Consider the following 20,843-nt stretch of genomic DNA (forward strand, 5'->3'; position numbering starts at 1 on the left):
TTTTGACAGATTCCATATACAGCTATGAAATTTGTCAGAACAACCCTGTTTAGCTCTGAGGAAAAAATGCTACTTAAACAAACAACCTCTCCTGTAAAGCTGTCAAAAGAAAGATCTTGTGAAAATGGGGGTATAGCTCTTACCTTTCCAGAGTACCTGGGAACTGTTGAAAAGGTGGGGAGGGAAAACTGTCAGGACATTGCTACAAAACTAGAGGATCACACCCAAAAGGAGAGGTAGTCTTTGTGAGCAAAGTTACCCTTGTGGCTTTTTTTCTCTCTTGACAGCTTGCTGTTTGTTTGTTTATGTTATTATATTTTTATTCTGCCCCATTAGTCTGCAGGGTCTCTGGGGAGTTTAGGGATTTAAAGTCAGATACACAATTCATAAAATACTCATATTAAATAAACAGTAAAACAATACAAGACAATGACTGCAGCAGCTATAATAATTTAACCCCCCCTCCCAGCATAGCAACAAGTAATAATACATACTGGCACAATAGATAATAAAATACTACTTAAAACTAGCACCACAAAAGTTAACTATTTAAATAACTGGAAAATAAAATGTTTTCACCTGGGACAAAAATATGACAAGGATGGTGCCAGGCGAACCTGTCTGAGCATATTCCAGAGATAGGGTGCCACTACTGAAAAGGCTTTTTTCCTGGTTGCCACACTTCTTCTTTTTGGGGGCGGGGGTCCTTGAAAAGGATCTTGGCAAGTGACTTTAAGGGTTGGGTAGGAACATAAGAGACAAGGCATTGCATCAGATAACCTGGCCCAAAGCTATTTTGGGATTTTAATGTTAGAAGCACTTTAAATTGGGCCTGGCAACTTCAACGGGCAGCCAGTGCAGCTGAAAGGGGACTGACATGATGTGATCTCATGGTCCAGTCCTTATTAATAGCCACACTACCCTGTTCTGAATAATGGTCAATTTTCCAGACCATTTTCAAAGGCAGTCCCACATAGAGCTCATTGCAACAGTCCAGATGAGAGGTTACCAGAGCATGGATAACCATGGCCAGCCTCTGTGTGTCCAGGCAGGGTAACTAGCCACTGAGTCGACTTGTGACTCCAGCAACAATTCTAGAGCACCCCCAAATATGAACCTTGTCCTTTAGGGGGAGTGCAACCCTATCCAGGACAGGTTGAAAATCTCACAGTTGGACAGTTGATCCACCCACCAACAGCACCTCCATCTTGTCTGGATTGAGCTTATTGGCCTTCATCCAGTTCACTACCCTGATTTAGAATGGTCACTGCCTCACCTGGGTTAGATAAACAAGAGAGGTAATGCTCAATGTCATATTGATGACACCTCAGCCCATACCTCTGAATTATCTCTCCCAGCGCTTTCATGTAGATGTTGAAAAGCATGGAGGATAAAATGGAGCCCTGTGGTATCCCATGGCATAACTGCCATAGAGCAGAGCAGTAATCCGCCAGCACCACCTTTAATCAGGCAGGAGAGAAACTACTGCCGAGCAGTGTTTCCAGTTCCCAACCCAGCCAGCCTGTCCAGAAGAACACCACAGTCAATCGTGTTGAAAGCTGCTGAGCGGTTCAGGAGGATCAACAGGATCACATTCCCCCTTGTGTCTCCTAGCAAAGGTGATCCCACAGTTTGACAACTGATAACTGAAAACGTAACAATGAAACCTATCTACAGATTTGATTTGTTATTGTCCATGATAGTTGTCTCCCACAATTTGACAAGAGAACTTGTAACAGCATTGACCAAGCATGACTTCAAATTTTGGCTAATCAGAGGTGTGCACTTGCATACCTCTGAACTACTGACCAAAAATAATAATTTACTAAAATACAATTTATGCTACTCAAATCTCAAAGACGTGAACCAGTGGCAGCTGTTCCACTGTGCTCCCTGGGAACTTTGGAGAGGCTGTCACTGAATGTTACTTGGATGTTCTTAAATCTCAAATGTGAAATGTACCTGTTCTTACAATATGTCGAAGCACTCACCAAGAAAAGACAATCTACTTTGTTTCCCTGTATCATGGCATTGATTGAGAACTGTTGGCTTTTTCACAAATTATTAATGGCAAACTCAAGTTTGATGCAGAAAATACAAACGGTTACAGCCAGTCCTTCCTCATTAATGAATATGTGTGTATGATAGCAGGGTTTTCAAATATTTGTCCTCATTTGTCCACAGATTACATTTTCAAAAGTTGAAATGTTCTTGAATTATATACTGGGCAATATAGTCCACTGCAAAACCAGTCTAGCAAAGTAAAGTGTCTTTTATTCTATTTTTATTACTTAAAGTTATTTTTCCTATTTAACTATCCAATTTTTGATTACCATCTTATTTACGGACTTGAAACACTTACTTTTAAAATATAAAATAATGTGGAGAATGGAGAGGGAAAGTTAAAGTGAGAGAATGGGGACATGATGAGTGAAGAACTTTACTGTTTCTTTTGTATTGGGAAATTGAGGGGGAAAGCTAATAATGGAGGTTGCCTTGGAAGATTATGGGCATCCTGTGGAGCCCAGAAGGAGCACGGAGATCTAGGTTGCCTCTGTGCATCTCCTGCCTTGCAAAACAGTTGACAGCTGATTTTGGCTAAGTGTTTGCCCAGAAGCACTATGTATGCTGGTAGTGCTCTCTCTTCCATGCCCCTCTGCATCCCCCCTCTCTGCCCCAAAAACCTTATAATAGAAATCTTTAAATATACTTCTTTTCTGTAGCAGCAGAACTGCAGTTAGACTTTGGAGTTCCTTCTCTTTCTACAAATATTGTTCACTGTAACAATCCTAGGAGTCTTATGTATGGCAGAACAGTTGAATCATTGGAAGGAGTATTAAACTGAATATTGGTAAATATCACAGCAATCATTTCAGTTCAGCAAATTATTTCCTACAGCAGAGAACTCAGACTTCAGCCTTTAAGCTTATACTTACAATTTTTAAGATTCGTGTTCTTGCCTGCATAAATCTACTAAAAATATACAGTTGTCAGAAATATTATTAACAAGCTTTCTCCCCTCTTGCTACAGATACAGTGGCAGAAAGAAGCGCATTGCGAGAACATGTGTATCCTAAGCTGCGGGAATTCTGCAGGGAAAATTATGGGCTGGAATTTCAGGTAAGATTTTCCTCATTAAATATTTACACGGTGATGTTCATAAGCCTAATTTACAAAAAATATATATAATAAAGAACACTGTCTATTCCATTTCTGTCTATATAGAACATTTACAAAAGGTCAGGATCATCCCCAGACGGCTATAACTGTACATCACTGTAGCCCTCTTCTCTCCGTTCTTCTCTTGCCCATACTGGCTCTGGCTATCTATCCATCATCCCTGGATCCCCAGTTCATAAGAATAATTTGCAGAGATCTTGGGGAAGAGGTAGACTTTAATTAGAAATAATGGCAAGCACAGAATAGTTTATAAGTAACTGAAGGTTAGCCTGGGAAAGGAAATATAGATTTCCATACCTGACTCTTTTCATAGTCAGAGCTATGACTCAGTGGGACTGGATCATTTAATAATATTTGCTGTAAACCATCCTGAGACTTTTAAGTATGGGATGATACAGAAAGTTTTAAATAAATAAATAAATATTAATTTGGACATTGTCACTCTACTACATTCTAGTGCAAATTTCTGTTCTCTTCATTTTCTTTGTTTGGGCAAGACTTCCATCCTGAAGAAAGCTGTTTTGCCTCTAACAGCTTCTTTGACTCTGCTCAGCAGTCATGCTAGCATCCTCTTGGACTTGGTGATATCCTTCCTGTCCTGAGGTATACTTTCTAGACGAGTTTCTATTATTGTAATTCTGAATAATCCCCAACTTTCTGATCCTCTTCATTTCCTTTTCAGATTCCTTTTTACCAGTGCCCTCATTTTTGACAAGTTGACCTCTAGAAAATAAGCTTACAGATAAAGGCCTAAACTGGCTGTCTCCTTATTTCTGTCTGGGTATTCTTTCATTTTAAAATAAGACAGCTTAGTACAGTGGTACCTTGGCTCATGAACACCTCAGTTCACGACCTAATCGGGTCGCAAACAAAAATTTCATAAAAATTTTGACTCAGGTCGTGAACTCTGTATTGGGTGGTGACCACAGCCATCTCCCCAACCCACCCCCAAGTGGGGAGATGGCCACAATCATGCTGGGGGCAGGGGAAAGATGGCTGAGATGATGCCCGTCTTTCCTGCACAAGCATACCCGTGATTGCGCCCATCTTTTGTGCACGAGTGCAACCACGATCTTGGCCATCTCCCCCCCAGTACGATCACGCCCATCTCCCTCCCCCAAGCATACCCACATTCGCACCTGTCTCTCCCCACCAGGATGACCATGTTCGCACCCGTCTCTCCCCCCACAGTGCGCCCACATTCATGCCCGTCTCTCCCCCCACCCATGTGCCAGGATGACGGGTGCGTGCAGGGATGATGGGCATGATCGCAGTCATGCTGGGGGTTGGGGAGATGGCAATGCTCGGGGAGGGCAGGGAGATGGCTGCGGTCTTTGTTGTTCTTTGTCACTTTGCTTCACGTTTTTCTGATTAAAAAAAAGTTACAGAATGGATTAACCTTATTTACATTGAACCTTATGGGGAAATTTAACTTGACTCACAACCAGTTTGGGTCACAACCAGAGTCCTGGAACGGATTAAGTTCATGAGCCAAGGTACCACTGTAATAGATTAACTGTACAGTTGACTGTGTTACATCCTCAGTTGTCCAAGCTGTACGACCAATTACTTTAAATCACCAATGCACACAATCTGTTCTTGTATATATTTCAGATGTTCTAAAGTGTACACTCGAAAAATGTTAAATGTGAGCAAACTACTGGGATAACCTTGTGTTTGCAAGCACACTTACACTAATTAAAGAGTCAGTCTTAGCTGTGGCTGCCTGTCAGGTATACTGTCAGTAGAAAAACTGATTTTCTCACTGCATAATATATGAGAAAATTCCAGGACAGGGAGAAAGTAGGCACATACCATTATTGCAGACTGGACTGTACTTCTGTTGCTTGAAAGATCACAGAGTGTTTGCAGTTGTCTTACACTTTTAACCTCAGGTGCATTTTACCCAAAGGCTCCTTGAAGTCAACATATAATTAGGTACTTTCAGCTTAAAGTTGGCTGTTACTCATCATAGACAGTTATTGATTCAATAGATCTCATGAGACTTCTTTGCAATAATAGTGGAAGCCTTTACCTAACGGATTACATACTACACTGCAGCTAAATCATGTAACAAAGGACCTGCTTCCCCTTCTCTATTGCAAAGGTGTTCTGAAGAAGAGCCAGAAATAAAGCATTGCTTAATCTTTCCACGTCAATCACTTTTCCACTGAAATTCCTCTCTTCATTGCTTTTTTATTTCTGAGGGAAAAGTGAATACAGATCCCAACACTCTGGCAGGGATTAAGAGCAACAAGAAGGGTCAATTTTCAGAGTGAAACCCACTGGCAAGGGAAGGATTACTTCCCTCCAGCCACTTCTCTGAGATAAATCATCCTCTCCAAGAGTGCTTTCTATACAGAAGGTTGCATCAGCCCTTCATTACATGACCCCAAAGGTGCTTCTAGATGGAGGAATTCTAGTGCTACCAATCAAAAGCAATTGTGTGGCTATTCCATCCTTTTCTCCTTAACAGACTTATTTTCCTGGTAGGAAAAATATAGACAAAGTGGTATGAAAGCACAGTTTGATGAACGCATTACACACGGAACTCAGACCTGTGTCCAATTTAAATACATGGAAAACTCTTGCCTAGATGCAATCTTAAGGGATTTCTCTAGATCCAAAAATAAAAATGAAAGCCATGATTGTAATTTTAAATCAAAAGCATTCCTTAGGGCAGATGACAACCCATATGCAACTACTAGACATTTTGTTTACATTGTTTGAAATTGAGTCCAGATTGTGACCAATCAAATTATTCTTTCATGTTCCTGCATAAATAATTTCAAGTTTGTTGGAAAACATTAGAAAAGAAATGCAGAATTCTGTACAGGAGAAACAATACAGCATGCTGTTTCCACTGATAATTCTGTTTTTGCTTTGTATGTCAATCTCTTCTTGTTGTTATAATTTTGGCAGTATCTAAGGCACTGTACATAAAACAATGTAAAGACAAAGGTGCTACCCTCTGGCTTACAAGCTAAGTAATGACTAACACACAAGGGGAGGAAACAGCAGGAATAGGGGAGAGGAGGGAAATCAGAACAAAGAAGTGGCTTATTAACCAGCATTTAAAGACTAAACGGTAGCTTACACTAGGGAGGCAAGATGAAACAAAGTAGTATTCTTGTAGTCCAATAGCCAAGAGACAGATTGACCTTTCCCTTGCTCTGAAGACAGAAGAACAGATACTCGCAGCAGAGTTGTTTTGGCAAGAGAATGGAATCTCTTACATTTTGTCAATTTTTGATAGCAATCAACATACATTTTCCTGCTGGTACTTGCTATTATCGTTATTTCCTGCTAGGAATCATGAGTTTTCCAGGAACACAAGAATGGGAGGAGCCTGGTCAGAGAAATGCTTTATTTTTTCTATTGCAATATTTAAAGCAGGAGTAGGGAACTCCTTGCCCATGGGCTGGATATGGCCCATGGAGCCTTTGTATACAGGGCCTACTCTGGCTATGAACATTGAAGTGTAAAGGGAAAAAGTACTTTTGCAATGGGCTGGAGCCTTGGCCCATGGATACTTCAAAGCATAGTTGTCCTTCCTTGTCCCTGCCATCATTATCACCCCACTGCTGTTTAGTTTTGAGGACAAGGTCCCATTCGCACAAATGGGATCTTTTGTCTAAGGCTAATAGCTTCATGGGGGAAGGGACAATTTTCCAAGGGAGGGACGGCAGCTAGGAGAGAAAATTAGAGTAGATGGAGAGAAAGATAAGGGGAAATGGGAGGGGAAGAAAGCAAGAAAAGAAGATGGGAAGAATGTTGGTTTGGCTTTACCTACCACTAGTACATGCTCCCCAGCAGGTTACACAGGAGCAAATATGGTATACAGGCTGAAAGTTTTCCCCACAACTAATTCAATAAGTAATAATGGGTTTGTTTTCACTATACATAGTTATAATACTTCATTGAAGAATAGGAAAATCCAAACAGTGTCTGGCTTACATGAAAACTTTACAGCAGTGCCCGAGGTGATCCTTAGATGCATGTTCTTCCTTGAGGAAATATTGTAATAGATATATCCTGAATACATTATTTGAAAGTGTTTCAGTTTTTTCAGTTATCTGTGAACGGTGCCAATACTGCTGAAATATACATGATCTATCAAACCTCTGAAAGTTGTTCACTTCATTATGTAAAGTAATTAGCATGTATGTGGTAGCATAACTGAATTGATTTATTTTATTCTTTTCATTACTGCTGTTGATGTTGAAAAAAATAATTGATCAAAAGAGAAAGTCCAAAACCCATGTCAAGCTGGAATTCTGACAAATACGATCTTCAAGTAAAATGTTGCAGCACAAAGTGCTTCAGTTTGGGGGACCAGGCAGTCAGCCCTTGTCTAGGTTGTTCCTGTTCGTTCCCCTTCTGGTTTCAGTTTTCCTTTTCCTCACACTGCTTTCTGTAGATACTGAACATTCTTTTTGAGATACTCCTGCATTTTTGTCCCCTTAGGATTTATTTTCCTAAATGTTTTTTGTACTTAGGCAAACCTGAGAGTTACCACAGTATGACCCCATTTTGGCTGCAGTCCTAATAGCGCCCACCAGCTGAGAGCTGACTATTAAAGGGATTACTGCTAGCACCTTAAAATGTATTTTGACATCAGTTTTAAAGATCAGCTACTGTTCTAATTTTCTGGCAAGCACCCTGATTTTAATTATCTAATTTATTTAAGTTCTCAAAAATTCAGCAGTTTTTCATTGGATTTTTCAAGGGCTCTTGAATGAATTTTGTTGGCCTTTCTGTTATAATATGTAAATTCTGTTGCAAAATAATTACATTCTATAGGTAACAGTATTGGATATAGCACTTCAGAAACAATGGTTCAGATGTGAATCCTTCTCCAACGTCTTCCCACAGTAAAAGGGATACAAATAATGTAGTTAGTTTATAATTTATAAAGCAGATCTTATGTACCATTCAGGGTTCAGTCATGTTGGCTGGCCATAGTTTGAGTTGGGATGGGAGAGGTTCTTGTCTTTGGTGTGAAGTTGCACTTTGAATATAAGTCTGAATAAGATTAGTAAGATTAAGTAAGATTATCCTCTGCCTGAATTGCTTACCATCTCCAGGGTCAGAAAAAGATATTCCCTGGCTCACACTGTGTTTGGAGGCAGGCCACAAAAATGAAGGCAGAGACATCCCTAGTGCTCCTTGTCTTTCTCCAGGGAGAAAGGTTGCAATTCATCATGCTTGGCGAGGGGGGGCAGGTGCTTGTTAAAGCAATAAGGGTAATTAAATCTCTGAGTTGCCTGAGGGATGCCTCCCTCCTGTTGGCTCCATGACTGGAGCCAACTCCATGATTTCAGCCAACAATTTAGGGGCACAATCATGTATTATGTAACGGAACATTGTTTCTTCGTAACATGATGTGCATCTGTGCAGCCAATCTGAGAGTATTTGTATTCACCATTAACATAAACATTTCCGTATTCTTCCCTGATTTCTACCATTATATTGTTGACTAATTGATTAACTGTCTATTGTCGATATGCTTGTTATCAACAACTATCCTATCATTGAACATTTGGATAATTCTGAACCAAATGCTTCTCAGCAACAACTGGCTTTTCCCTACAACAACAATCTCAGTGGCACAAAAATATCAGCTATGTGTCAGTTATAGCACATAACAGTAAAATAACTGGGACTGGGTTCTTACTTTATACAATAGTATGTGCATACCCAATCAGGCATCAAATTATTGCAGTTCAGTGGCCAAAAATATTGAATTGCAATGATGTGATTATGCTTGGCACATGAAAACCAGAACTGGGACAGCAGTATGCCAACTTGTGCTGAAGGCCAGGCTTTTCTTTTGCTAGTTGCTTAATTTTTAAAGGTCAGTGAATTGCTTTTGAGTAGCACAGAGTGTGAATACTGATGTTAAATAAATGTCAGTTTTGGAGGATTATTGTCATTTTAAAATTTTAAAATTAGTTTTACTCGACTGTACATTAATATGTAAAAGAATTGTGCAGTTCCATGGGCTTGTTGCTGTAGTTCTTGAGAATCTCAAAGATTTAAATGCACTGTCCATATTTCCAAGTTTTTGACATCGTTACATGTTTTGGTTAAAGATATGCCCATAAATAATACTATTAATGGGAACTCCTATCATCCTTCCCTTAATAGAAGTTCTAATTTCTAAATACTAATAGTTTTTAGCATCTTCAAGGCTACACTCACTCATCTTGCACTACATCACATTGAACTCATTGGGGCTTATTACTGTGTAGACATGTGTAGGATTGCATTGTTACAGTGTCATGTGCATGCCAGAGAATGAGGTTCACTACAGGAATTTGGAGCATAAAGCTGACTGAAAACTTTCATTTCATAGAAAATTGTTGTCAGCAAGCAAATCATGAGAAGACAATTGCAGTGGAATCTGATGCCCCATTCCGATGCACTCCGCATGCAGTCTGTTTGTCTCCTATTCTCCCACCTCTGCTTATTCCCACTGTTCCACAAAACAAGCCCTTGCTCCCTGCTCATATCCCACATACGTATCACGTAAAAGGACTTTTTATCTCATCTCCATGTTACAGCTTTAATGTGTAAACTGGCACTAAGAATTGCAGGTGCAGGAAAAAAGATATGTGATGTAGCACCATGCTAAATACATTTGTCCAAATTACTTCATTAGGTTTTGCTCCTTTAAGTACTGCCATGCAGTAATGTACCTTCTATCCATCTGAGCTAAAATATGAAGTGAAACCTCACAGTATCACTTCGATCTCTTTAAATAAATGTAGCAAGGTTTTTTGCATGCACTAACTTTGCATCTTATTAACATTATTCAGACTGGATCTGCAGGGACAAAAAGTCTAACAGCAAGCCATCTGTCATTTCATACTCATCGGGACTTTTGCTTCCAAACAACAAAATATTAAGTAGCAAGAATAAAAGTGGCATTACAAGTATGTGACTGTGTTGTACTGGCTTGTCTTTTCTGGAAGGAAAAGGATTTCCAGCCAGTCTTTTGGTTTTTGTTTTTGTTTTTTTTATCTTTGAGCCAACTGCTAGAAAAGCAAGAAGGAAAGGTCCATTTCCTTAGCAAAGTTATTTTTAGCTGTCTACCTTAGGTTGATAGACAGATTCGAGCTTGGGGGCTGTCCCTGTGCTTGCCCAAGGTGCTGGGCTCTGCTTTGAAATGCACTCCCAAATGATGGGCTTTGTCCTCAGATCTACCAAACTCTAGTCCTCTGTTCCACTTTCCCTTGAACTCCATTGGATAGACCCTCCCTCTCTTTCCAAGGTGGGTTGATTCTTACGCTCTGTCTGAGAACCTTCTCTAGGTAATCTCAAAACTGCAAAGTCAGCTGCTCACCTCTGCCTGCTGCTTAGAATCAGATGACTTTATCTGACTAGAATGCAACATGCAAGACCTTAGCCCCTCTTTCTACACCCACATAATACGAGTCCCATGATATCAAAAGGGAACTGTCACCAGCCTAAGATCTTTGTGTACTTGCATGATGTGACACACATGTTTAACACACATACTCTCAAACACCACTTCTGGTCGTGGAGCGGTGGTATCTACTGTAAGTGCAGGCCTGAGCTGACTATGTTCTCTGGTATTTGTGACTGACATGGCACAGGCAGTCTGCATGTCCACCTGGAAGCTGGACAGAACCATGGAGGTGGCCGAACAAGGAGAATTATAATGGAGAACAGAGGAAAGTAGACAGGTTGATTAGGATCAAGTGAAGAGGGAGAAAGAGAGCCTAAAGAAAGGGAAGTTGCAAGGCAATGAGGTGTTGGAAAGGGATGGACACTTATTTTGGAATAGGTGGAGCAAAAAAGCACAAAGCACAGAGGGGATACATTTTGGCCAAGGATGCACATGGGACCAAAAGTGCTTAGAAATGAATGGGGGGGCAGGGGAGCAACTGAAGATAGTTAACTAGAAGCCTAATTAAGATCACTGCAAGTCCCTTTAAGGAGACTTCACTTTCAAAGTGAGCAAGGGGTCACTCTTCACCAGACACGTTCTAGAAGAGACAAGAACAGCTAGGGGATGTTGGATCTACAGGTGCGGGAGTAGTAGAGAGCCCTCCATGAAATAAGCAAGAGGAGTTAAGGACTCAAGATGGAGATAAAAGGTTTCCAGTATGAGTGAAGATAACATCCCTTTCAAAAGATGGGATGAAAGAGTTTACTATCTGGGAAACATAGACTCAGGAGACCTTGGTTCTCTTTCCTGTTTGGCCATGGAGCCAACCTCGGCCAATCACAGACACCCAGCCTTCCTTACAGGGCTGTTGTTCTGGAAATAAGTTTCAGAACAGGAGAAAGAGAATGATGTAAGCTGCGTTGCATCTGGAAGAAAAAAGCAGGATATAAATCAAATAAATCAAATAATAAATACTGACCCACAACTTGGAAAGGAAGATTCTTACTTTCTAGTGTTTGAAATTAAGAGAATAAAGGGCTTATAATTCAAGATTTGCTGGTTCTCTTGTCTGGTCATGAAGAGGGTGAGTTTTGGTTCCTATTTCACTGAGAATCCACGAGAGTTATATTTAGAGTTACTTTTCAGATATACTCTTTAAAAATGTGTACATCGCAAAAAAAATTACAGTGGATAAGATAGTCCGAAATCATTGAAAGATCACCGGTGCAATTGTAGAGAATTACTAATAATCACCCTGCATAAAGTATTTAATATTGAATATATATTCAGAGTTTTGTCTTTGTATGAGCCAAAATACATGAGATGCTAGGGTTCAGTTGATTTCCTTTGCAGAATTGTTAGGTCAGAGCTGCTGAAAGGGGCCCTGAATCAGTTGAAGGCAGCCATGATGTGTGTGTTTTCCTCAGTTGAGCAAATAAGAAGTGGAGAGATTTAGGCTGTGGAAATGACATGATGGGAAAACAATCTTTCATTCAGCACTATTGTCCTAATCCAAATCAACCCAACTTCTAGTAGAGCTACTTGGAACTAAAGGAACAAAAATTACCCCAGCATCAAGAGATCTAATAATGTTATTTCTCATCCTCTTCTCTAATTTGGTTTTAGGTTTCTTAAGGTTCTGCAGGAATTTGTCATTGGCTAATATCCTGAAGTACTAATAGTCACACCAAATCTTTTAAATTACTGCTTCACTGTTATGCATCAGAATGTTACATTACAATGTACATTGACAAGACTGTTGTTTGTTGGATTTCCAGGTCATCGACCTGTATTGGGGAATAGAGCCAGAAGAATGGGACAGCCCAGAGCTTCAGAAAACTCGTATGAGGCTGTTGGAAGATTGCCTGAAAACATCTGCAGGTCCATGTTTTGTTGTGGGTATAAAAATAATGCTTTACCTAACTAACCAAGAATCTCTAGTGAAGATAGTCTTTTTTCTTCAGGATGTACCTTTAATAAAAGATCTAAGCATTTTTTTATTTTTATTTGGGCTTTATACTTGCAGATGCCACTTAGCCTTTTATGTAGCATATTATTTCAGTAACCCTTGTAATGACCTAGTAGTGCTACACAGTATCATCAGCATCTCCTCCACAGTGCAGATTAGGAGAAGGATACCACCCTGAGGCTTCGGCGAATGGGGCGGCATAAAAGTGTTTTAATAAATAATAAATAAATAAATACTGAGGCTGAGTAACCAGTGACTTATTTAAAGACATTTAGAAAGTTCATGGTTATGGTGATGACTGAAAGACAAACATGGTAGAAGCAATAAATAAAACACCCCCGAGTTGTTAATTTCTGCATTTTGCATATTTTGGTATAAACTCTAGCATTTCCCTCCTTTTACTGAGTTGTCTTTTACATAGGACCATAGTCCATTCTCTTAACCAGTACACTATGCCACATAGTCCAAAAGTGCTTTGGTTCTAAAGTTAATAGGTGGACACATTTTTGTATAAATCAGTACTAAAACCACTCAGTAGCAGGATTCCTGTTTTGCATGCACAAAACCTTGGTTGATTTTTTTTACAGTCCTGGAAATGACAGGAGCTTGGGTACCAGCCCCGGGAATGGCCCCTGACAGTCTTACTGTATGACTTAATCTGAAGCAGCCTCATATAACCCCAAGCCAAATTTGCTATTCATTAAATGGATAGTAGTGAAATCTTGCCAGACAGATATGATTTATTTCAGCTAATTATACACAAAATGTTGTCATCTAGAAATTATCATTAAGTATACAGCGTGAAAAGTCTTTCCATTGTCATTAAGTATACAGCGTGAAAAGTCTTTCCAGTGCATATCTTTAATTTTGCTTCATAACTGTAATATTTAGCATTTGGTTAATTATTTTCTGATGTGCAAAAGGCTTTATGTACATTATCTTGCAATCCTTATAAAACCCTGTAAGATAGGTTAGCTTCACCATATTGCAGATGGGGAGTGCTCAGTCTGAAAGGGAGTGGCTTGTCGAAAATGAATTCATAGCAAAGGCAAGATCAAACTATGAAGCTCCTAATTAGTAGCTCAGTTTCTTAGCTACTACACTAAAAGCACAATCCTATGCATCAGGAAAAAGGGTCTATAATTCCCCGGGGAATGGTTTTCTGTCTAAACATTAGTTGGATTGTGCCATAAACCAAGCACAATTTGTATTGTTTTTTGAACATGCCCTCTGGCTGGGGAGAAGTATAAATGCTTTTGTTTCATCTTCCTTTGGAAAATAACAGCATTGATTGTCAATGAATAATGCACTCTTCAGCCAACTTAAAGAAAGAAATCTCTGTGCTTAATCTTTCCAAGGCAACCCAATTTAACCTGTTACAGGTGGCATTATTCCTGGGTGACCATGTTTCTTCCTGGTTCTCACACATGTTTCTCCCAACCACCACCCATGGATTGGTTGTTTGCAGGCTTTTGTGCATTTTCCAATTCTAAAAGTTTGAAAAGCTTCTCTTAAAGCTTAATTCCAGGTAGTAAGAGTTTTAAGTCACAATATCTGTTTTACCCAACTCTATATAACTTGTTCTTAGTTGTAATTATGGTTCAATGGCAAAAGCCGGCTGTATTTGCCATTGAACCTTAATTCTTGTGCCACTTTTTCTGGACCTTGCTATCAAATTTTCATTAAAAATTAATCCAGCCTAACCCTAACCCTAATACAGCCCCCAGTCCTTAATAATGGCAGTAGTGTAATATATGCAAAATTAGCAAATATTTACTGGACTTTTTGATGGGCACAATCAGTCATGGGCATATGATTTGGGTTTGCATGGTACAGGATCCGATTTTAGATTCATACAAGTAACAGAAATTGCTATAGCCTATGGCTAGCACAATATAGTTGCATTCATAGAACAATAAGTGGAATTTGTTAAAGTAAATTAAAGTGCAGGAGCTGACCTCAATCTTTGCTCCTTTATGGAAGAGGCAGGATAAGAGTGTATCTTTTTGCATATGCATTGTTGCTCATCTGTATGACAGCTGTTCCTGAATTTTTAAAGCAAATCTTAAATTATTAAGAAAATCATTTGCTTGTTAACATCAGTATGTTTAACAACCATCATCTATCCTCAGTCTAGGCAGGTCATCTTAAAAGGAAACTGGAGATTATTTCTTATGCTACAGATACCCAGGTTGGGAATGTCAGGAAATAGCTTCTATTGTACTGTGGCATTGATACTCGGCTAAGAACAGTGCCTGCATCAGGGAGAGAGAAGACCATGTGGGGAATAGGTGCTGAGAGTGATACAAATTTAGGGAGAAAATAGGCAAAACGAGAGTGAGAAGATGCGGGAGAAGGGCTTGGGTGGGGAGAGTGGCAGGCAAGAAGTGGTGCAAGAGAAAGAGATAAAAATGGATAAGTAATATGGATAATTAATTAAATGGATAATTAAAATGTTATTTTAATTTTTTGTTGTAAGCCGCCCCGAGGCTTCAGCGAATGGGGCTGCAAAAAAAATGTTTAAATAAATAAATAAATAAATAAATAAAAGAAAGAAAGAAAGAAAGAAACGAATAGGTCAGAATATCCTATGGTTTGTTAATTGCAGTTAGGTGATAGGTGCTAGTGCAGGAGTACCTACATTAGCCAAAATATTAGGCTTCTAGTTTATACAAAGACATGCATTTAACATGGAGAGTTTCTTTTCTTCTGAGTAGCCTCTGCGCAATTCTACATGGGTTTATGTGCTTGTCCAGAGCCCCATTCAGGAAGCTTCTGTAGCTAGGTTAGAGTGTTGGCTAAAGCCCCATTCCAGCCTCCAACCAAACAAGATCAAAAGGAAGAGAATGTTGCCTTCCTTCTCAATTATCTTTCAAGCATCACAGGTTCTCCACCTCAGGGAACTTTGTTCTAGACTATAGCTAACCCATGTCAGTTGTCTTTTTACCTCCTTTTTTGATTTTTAAAAAATTATTTCTGTCATTTCTGGCTTCTTTGCTGTTTTCTAGTTGTGTTCTGATTTATTTTGTTGGTTTGATTTATTTTGTTGGCTCCCCTCTTGGGCCTGTGACTCAGAGACTGCCTTTCTTTTACAAGTGCTTGCCTGCTAGAAGTGAGTTGCCACTTTTAGACAACCTCAGTCTTATCTCCTCTTTTTAGAAGAAATTCACCATGTGGAATCTTGCAAAATACTGCCTTGCTTTCACTACACAGGCAAGACAAAAATAGACAGTACAACTTTGTGTTCTCTTCTCGGAGAAGGTGATTCAGGGAACTAACTCTGCAAAAGGCTGTGCAAGGCCTTTTGGTATTTAAAGATCACCATCAATAGGAATATCACATAATGGAAGGATTCTCTACGCTTGTTAGCCAGCAAATTAACTCACTGAGATTTTTGTTTGCTTGTAAAAATTCCCTGTTTTTTTTGATGGGGAAGGAAAATGTAGAGATTCTCTTTGTCACCTGTTGGCAGTTTCTCTATTATGTAGAACTAAGGTTTGCTCTTAATTGCTGGTTATGCTAGCACGTTCACAGAAATTGAATTGAAGCTTATTTCTAACAATTTTGCAGTCATGTTTTGGATTTTAAAAGCTTTACTGCTCTTCAGTGTACAGACTGAATCACAGTACTTCTTAAAGAATAGTAACAATGGCAATCATAGAAACTTCAGTCTTTCAAATCGAGAAAACAGCCTGTATTTGTGAAGCTACTTTGATGTTTATTCATTGATTCTAATTGGTACATTTGACAAGGTTGCAAGCAACACATTTCTTTCATATACTCATGCAAATAATGTGGGTTTAGAAATAAAGGCAGTATATTCCAAGGACATGGATAAGCAGTTAATATAATTCCATGCTGTCTTTTTTTTTTCTTGGAGACCAAGTTCAAAATTTAGCAGAGAATTGTTTGAAAACAACAAAGGCTATTTCTTTACCTATAAAAGAATCTGTAACAATTCTGTTGAAAAACAAAAGCAGTTACCTTAGGGCATACCTAGAAGTTACATGGAATTTCTTGATACTTTCTTCTGCAGATATTTTTTTTAAAAAATCAAAAGAAATTTGTAGTTGTGGGTAGAGGAGAAGCAAAAAGAAAGATGCTGTGTATTATTTTCAGTTTATTTCTCAATTAAAAATGATTTAAGTCAAGCTGCCTTTTCACCCAAACATTCCTAAAGATAAGGACAATTAATTGGATGCAAGGACTAAGCAGTTTCTTCTTGCATGCCTTGTGAATAGTCTGGGATGTGAATGTCTGAGAGTATGCCCTCTCCCATACAATCCCAGCCCCCAGTATTTAAGATCTGCCAAAGAGACCCTGCTATGGCGAACCCCACAAAATAAAGGATCCTTTCTGTTAGAAAAGTCTCTTGCGGAAAACTTGTATGACTGATGACATCCTAAGTTATTTCTCTTCTTCTGTTGTATTGTCGGAATATTTTCCTCTTCTGTTTACTTGTTCACTTGTTCTATTTTTGTTTATATTGTTTCTCCTTGTTTTTATGATGTGTTTTGATTTGTTTTAGTTTTTTGCTGCATTTTTGGGAACTTTAAAGATGTTTTACTGATTGCTAGCCACAGCAGAGGCTCAAGAGCTAAAAGATTTGCTATTTTCACGTGTTCATTATACAAAAACACAACTGCCCCTCAGAGTATCTTTGCTGATGGTGAAGCTGCCTTAATTTGCAGCTGCCTTCACTGTTCTGGTATTAGGTATGGATCTCTGTCTTAACATCTAGAATACATATATCACTAAGATTATTTTAAAACTGCTAGATCAGGGATGGGGAGTCTAGGAGAGAGGGTAAGCCCTTTCCCCATCCAGCACAAGCTACCTTTGCAGTTGTCTCCAGCATGGACAGAAGTTGTGGTAGATTTAAAGGCAATAAACCTTTAAATACCCAGCAAAGAACCGTTTGCATTTTGCAGGCAGGAGATTTGATTCTGTAGATATACAGACACTTGATATTTGGGGTACTATCTGAAAATGAGTCAATTCTGTGTACTTCTCAATAGACGTACAAATGCCCTGTCCTGCTTGCTTCAGAGTAGGCATAAAACAATAATTACGTTTGGTCCCAACCTTTCTACCTTTGATGCCCATCCTTTACCATTCTGCAATTGTCTCCCCTTGCTGAAGTGTCCATACTTCCAGTAGAAGAACTAGCAACCTGTTGAATGGTCAATCGTCTAAAGTCCGAAGATTTGACCATCTTCTAATTAGGGCCTCTGTAATTTGAAGATAAATAAATTAATCACATGACTTGCTTTCTTTTCCAGTGCTTTTATGTACTTACTCTCTAGAACTTAAAATACCTTCCTCTTAAACTGTTTTCAATAATATGATTTATGTTTAATTGCACATAGAATTTCAGCAATATATAGAGGCTACTGCTTAGAAGAGCTAGTTTAGCAATTGAAAGAACACTGGTTCCAGGAGCTTCCCTGTGCTTTGTCAGTGACTTTCATTCTTCAGATCATTCCCAGAAAACATTTATTGTCTATATGTGTCACCTACTGCTTAATAATATTATGATTGCCTGACTACTGTGTCATTTATTAGAGACCAGTGTCATCTTCTGTAGTTAGCCATCTGCTTTTACACATGAGGGTAAAAATAAAGGCAAGAAAATTGTGGTGGAGTTTGATGTTTGACCAATTGCTTCTTTACTCCCTGTAATTTAACTTGTTTGTAGTATTTCTTTTCTCAGCAAGCTTCCTGCAGCTCTGCTCAAATGGAATAGCCATTTCCAATATGATGTTGGTCACACTGTTCTTGTTATGACAATCCCATTATCAGACCGGCTACTGTTCAACAGCATCTGCTCTTGCAATGTTGTGGCTGCAATTTGTACAGTAGTCATTCCCTCACACCCCCACACAGGCATACATTGCAAGGACACAGGTGATGCTTCCCTTCTTCCTGTAGCAGAAAGGTCAGTGGCTAGCAATCACTCACTTTGATCAAATGTCATTTCAAAAGATTAAAGCAAAAATGTTATTTTTCAGGTCACCATATGCCTATATTTTCAAGAAAACAAACCATTATTAAACTTGGAAGCACAGAAATCAATTTCAGAAATATAAAATACAGTGACCAAATATAGCATATATCTAGCATTATTTACAAATGTGTGTGCAATTTCATTCCATCCCCCTTCACATTCTATATCCCCTTTTTGTCTTGCTTGTTCTATTGTTAAATCCTCAACAGGTTCTTTCTTACTCACTGGGTACCATTTTCTAATTTTCAGATTTGACAACCAAGCAACATTAAAGACACAATGTCTTGTTATTCAAAGCTTCTCTCACGAGTCCAGTGGGCTCCAAATATGGGGCCACTGTGGGGGTTTTTGAGTTACACGCTGAATATTCCTCAAATCAGGAGGAAGAGCCACCCGTAACAATCCTGCAAATTTGTGCCAGGATAGTGACCATTTGATTCCTATGTTCCTTGCAGTCCCAGATATTCCTGGAATGAGAAGATACCATGTCTAGTAGCCATTTAGGAGCCAACCACACTACTGTGGTGGGTAGGAGAAATCACACACAACAAGGAGATATAAGCTGTGGTGCCTACAAGCTGTTTCAGCTAGTTTGACCAGCTGCTCGTAACAGCCCGTTGTTTTCCACAGACTATGAGGTGAGGAAAAAAACCAGACATACATAGCAAAATGATTTGAGGAATAAAGAGACTGAAAAATTAGAGACCAAAAATAAGATTTTTATAGAATTACTACTGCTGTTACTGAATTATTTATATTTATTCCTAAATTGCTTAATGTTACACCATATGGCAACAACCTAGGCCTCATGCCATGGTTGTATGGTCCACACCGAATTTCTTCTGATCCTGCTGCCACTCCTAAAATCCCAGCAATTCTGGTGAGAAAGAAGAGACCTTGCACTTTGCTTCCAGCAGAACAGGGCTCCTCCCAGTGCACCAACAACTGTTTGGGGGGCTGTTGAAAGCATGATTTTGTTAAGAAAACAGGAATGTGCTCCCTGCACACTTGTTTCCCAGCATTCCTTCCATTGTTTCCCAGGAAACAGTGCACTTACCAGCTCTTCAGCAGGCTGTGGGGATCCTGATACTGATGGGAAACAGGGTGCATTTCACAGGAAAGTCTCTGGGATTCCAGCAGTGGGGAAGGATGCAGCCCTTACATGGGGCTGGAATGGCCAATGTGACCCCCAACCACCCATCCAAAATTGCCTAGAAAATGATAGCTATCCCTGAAGTGAGGAGATGCTCCACAAGTAAAGAAAGTAAATAACGGTTGAGGGTTTATTAGTAGAGCGTACAAGACAAAAAGGTGATACAGAATGTGAAGGGGATAGACTGAAATTGCACATACCATATTCACAGATAATTCTAGATCTGTGGGTCACTGTATTTTATATTTTCCAAATCAAATCAAAGAACAGGAAACTTTGGCCACATCTACTTGTGTTACATGTATTTTCAAGATGGATACTTCAGTGACTTTAAGAGCCTAATTCTATCCATGCTTAGACTGAACAAAGTACTACAGGTTCTGATAATTCTCCAGGCAGCCATGCTTTCTGAGGAATGCTGGGAGTTTTAAGACTTCTTCTTTTTGTCTGAATATGCATAGGATCGCACCCTAAATGCTAGTATATGATCTTAAAATTCCTTAAATTAGTACAACCTTGCCCAACGTGGCACCTTCTAGATGTGTTGGACTGCAATTCCCAGAGCCCATCTGTGGTTCATGGGTGGTGTAGTTCAACACATCTGGATGGAGTCAGGTTGGGAAAGGCTAGTTTAGTGGATCATACATCACACTAGGGTCTGTGCTGAAATCACTGCTTAGCCATGAAGCTCAGCATTATGGGACCAGTCACAGGGTGAGGTTGACCATGTATGCCACCCTGAGCTTCCTGGAAAAAGTATAGGATGAAAATATAATACAACTGTAAAAAAAGAAACTCATATCGTTTTGACATCAATAACTCAGTTGCTGAGATAAATTAGGAATGTATAATTATTTGCACAACAGCTGTTAGCATTCTTATGTCTAACAGCTGGTAATGTAAATAATTACACCTTCTAATTTTCTCTGTTACTTTAAATATGTTTTTTTATTTGAACACTTTGCTCTAATGCAATGCCATCTAGTGGCTAAATATAGCATACCGTTTTGTTTGCAAATTTTAAAGAAATAGCATTTGTCTAAGAGCCAAATCGGGGACTGCAGGTGGCGCAGTGGTTTAAACCACTGTGCTGCTGGGCTGGTTGATTGAAAGGTTG

General features: G+C 39.2%; 1 protein-coding gene across 1 annotated transcript in view; it reads left to right on the plus strand.

The window, feature by feature from the left end:
- NWD2 (NACHT and WD repeat domain containing 2) overlaps positions 1-20,843 on the plus strand; it is a 69,496-nt gene that overhangs the window by 28,739 nt on the left and 19,914 nt on the right. The window contains exons 2-3 of the mRNA XM_044418325.1: positions 3,032-3,120; positions 12,376-12,492. Of these exons, the coding sequence (XP_044274260.1) occupies positions 3,032-3,120; positions 12,376-12,492 (206 nt within the window). The remainder of the gene's footprint in view (positions 1-3,031; positions 3,121-12,375; positions 12,493-20,843) is intronic.

The sequence above is a fragment of the Varanus komodoensis genome, unplaced genomic scaffold (genome assembly GCF_004798865.1).
Source record: "Varanus komodoensis strain SLA01 unplaced genomic scaffold, ASM479886v1 scaffold9, whole genome shotgun sequence".
Taxonomy (NCBI): domain Eukaryota; kingdom Metazoa; phylum Chordata; class Lepidosauria; order Squamata; family Varanidae; genus Varanus; species Varanus komodoensis.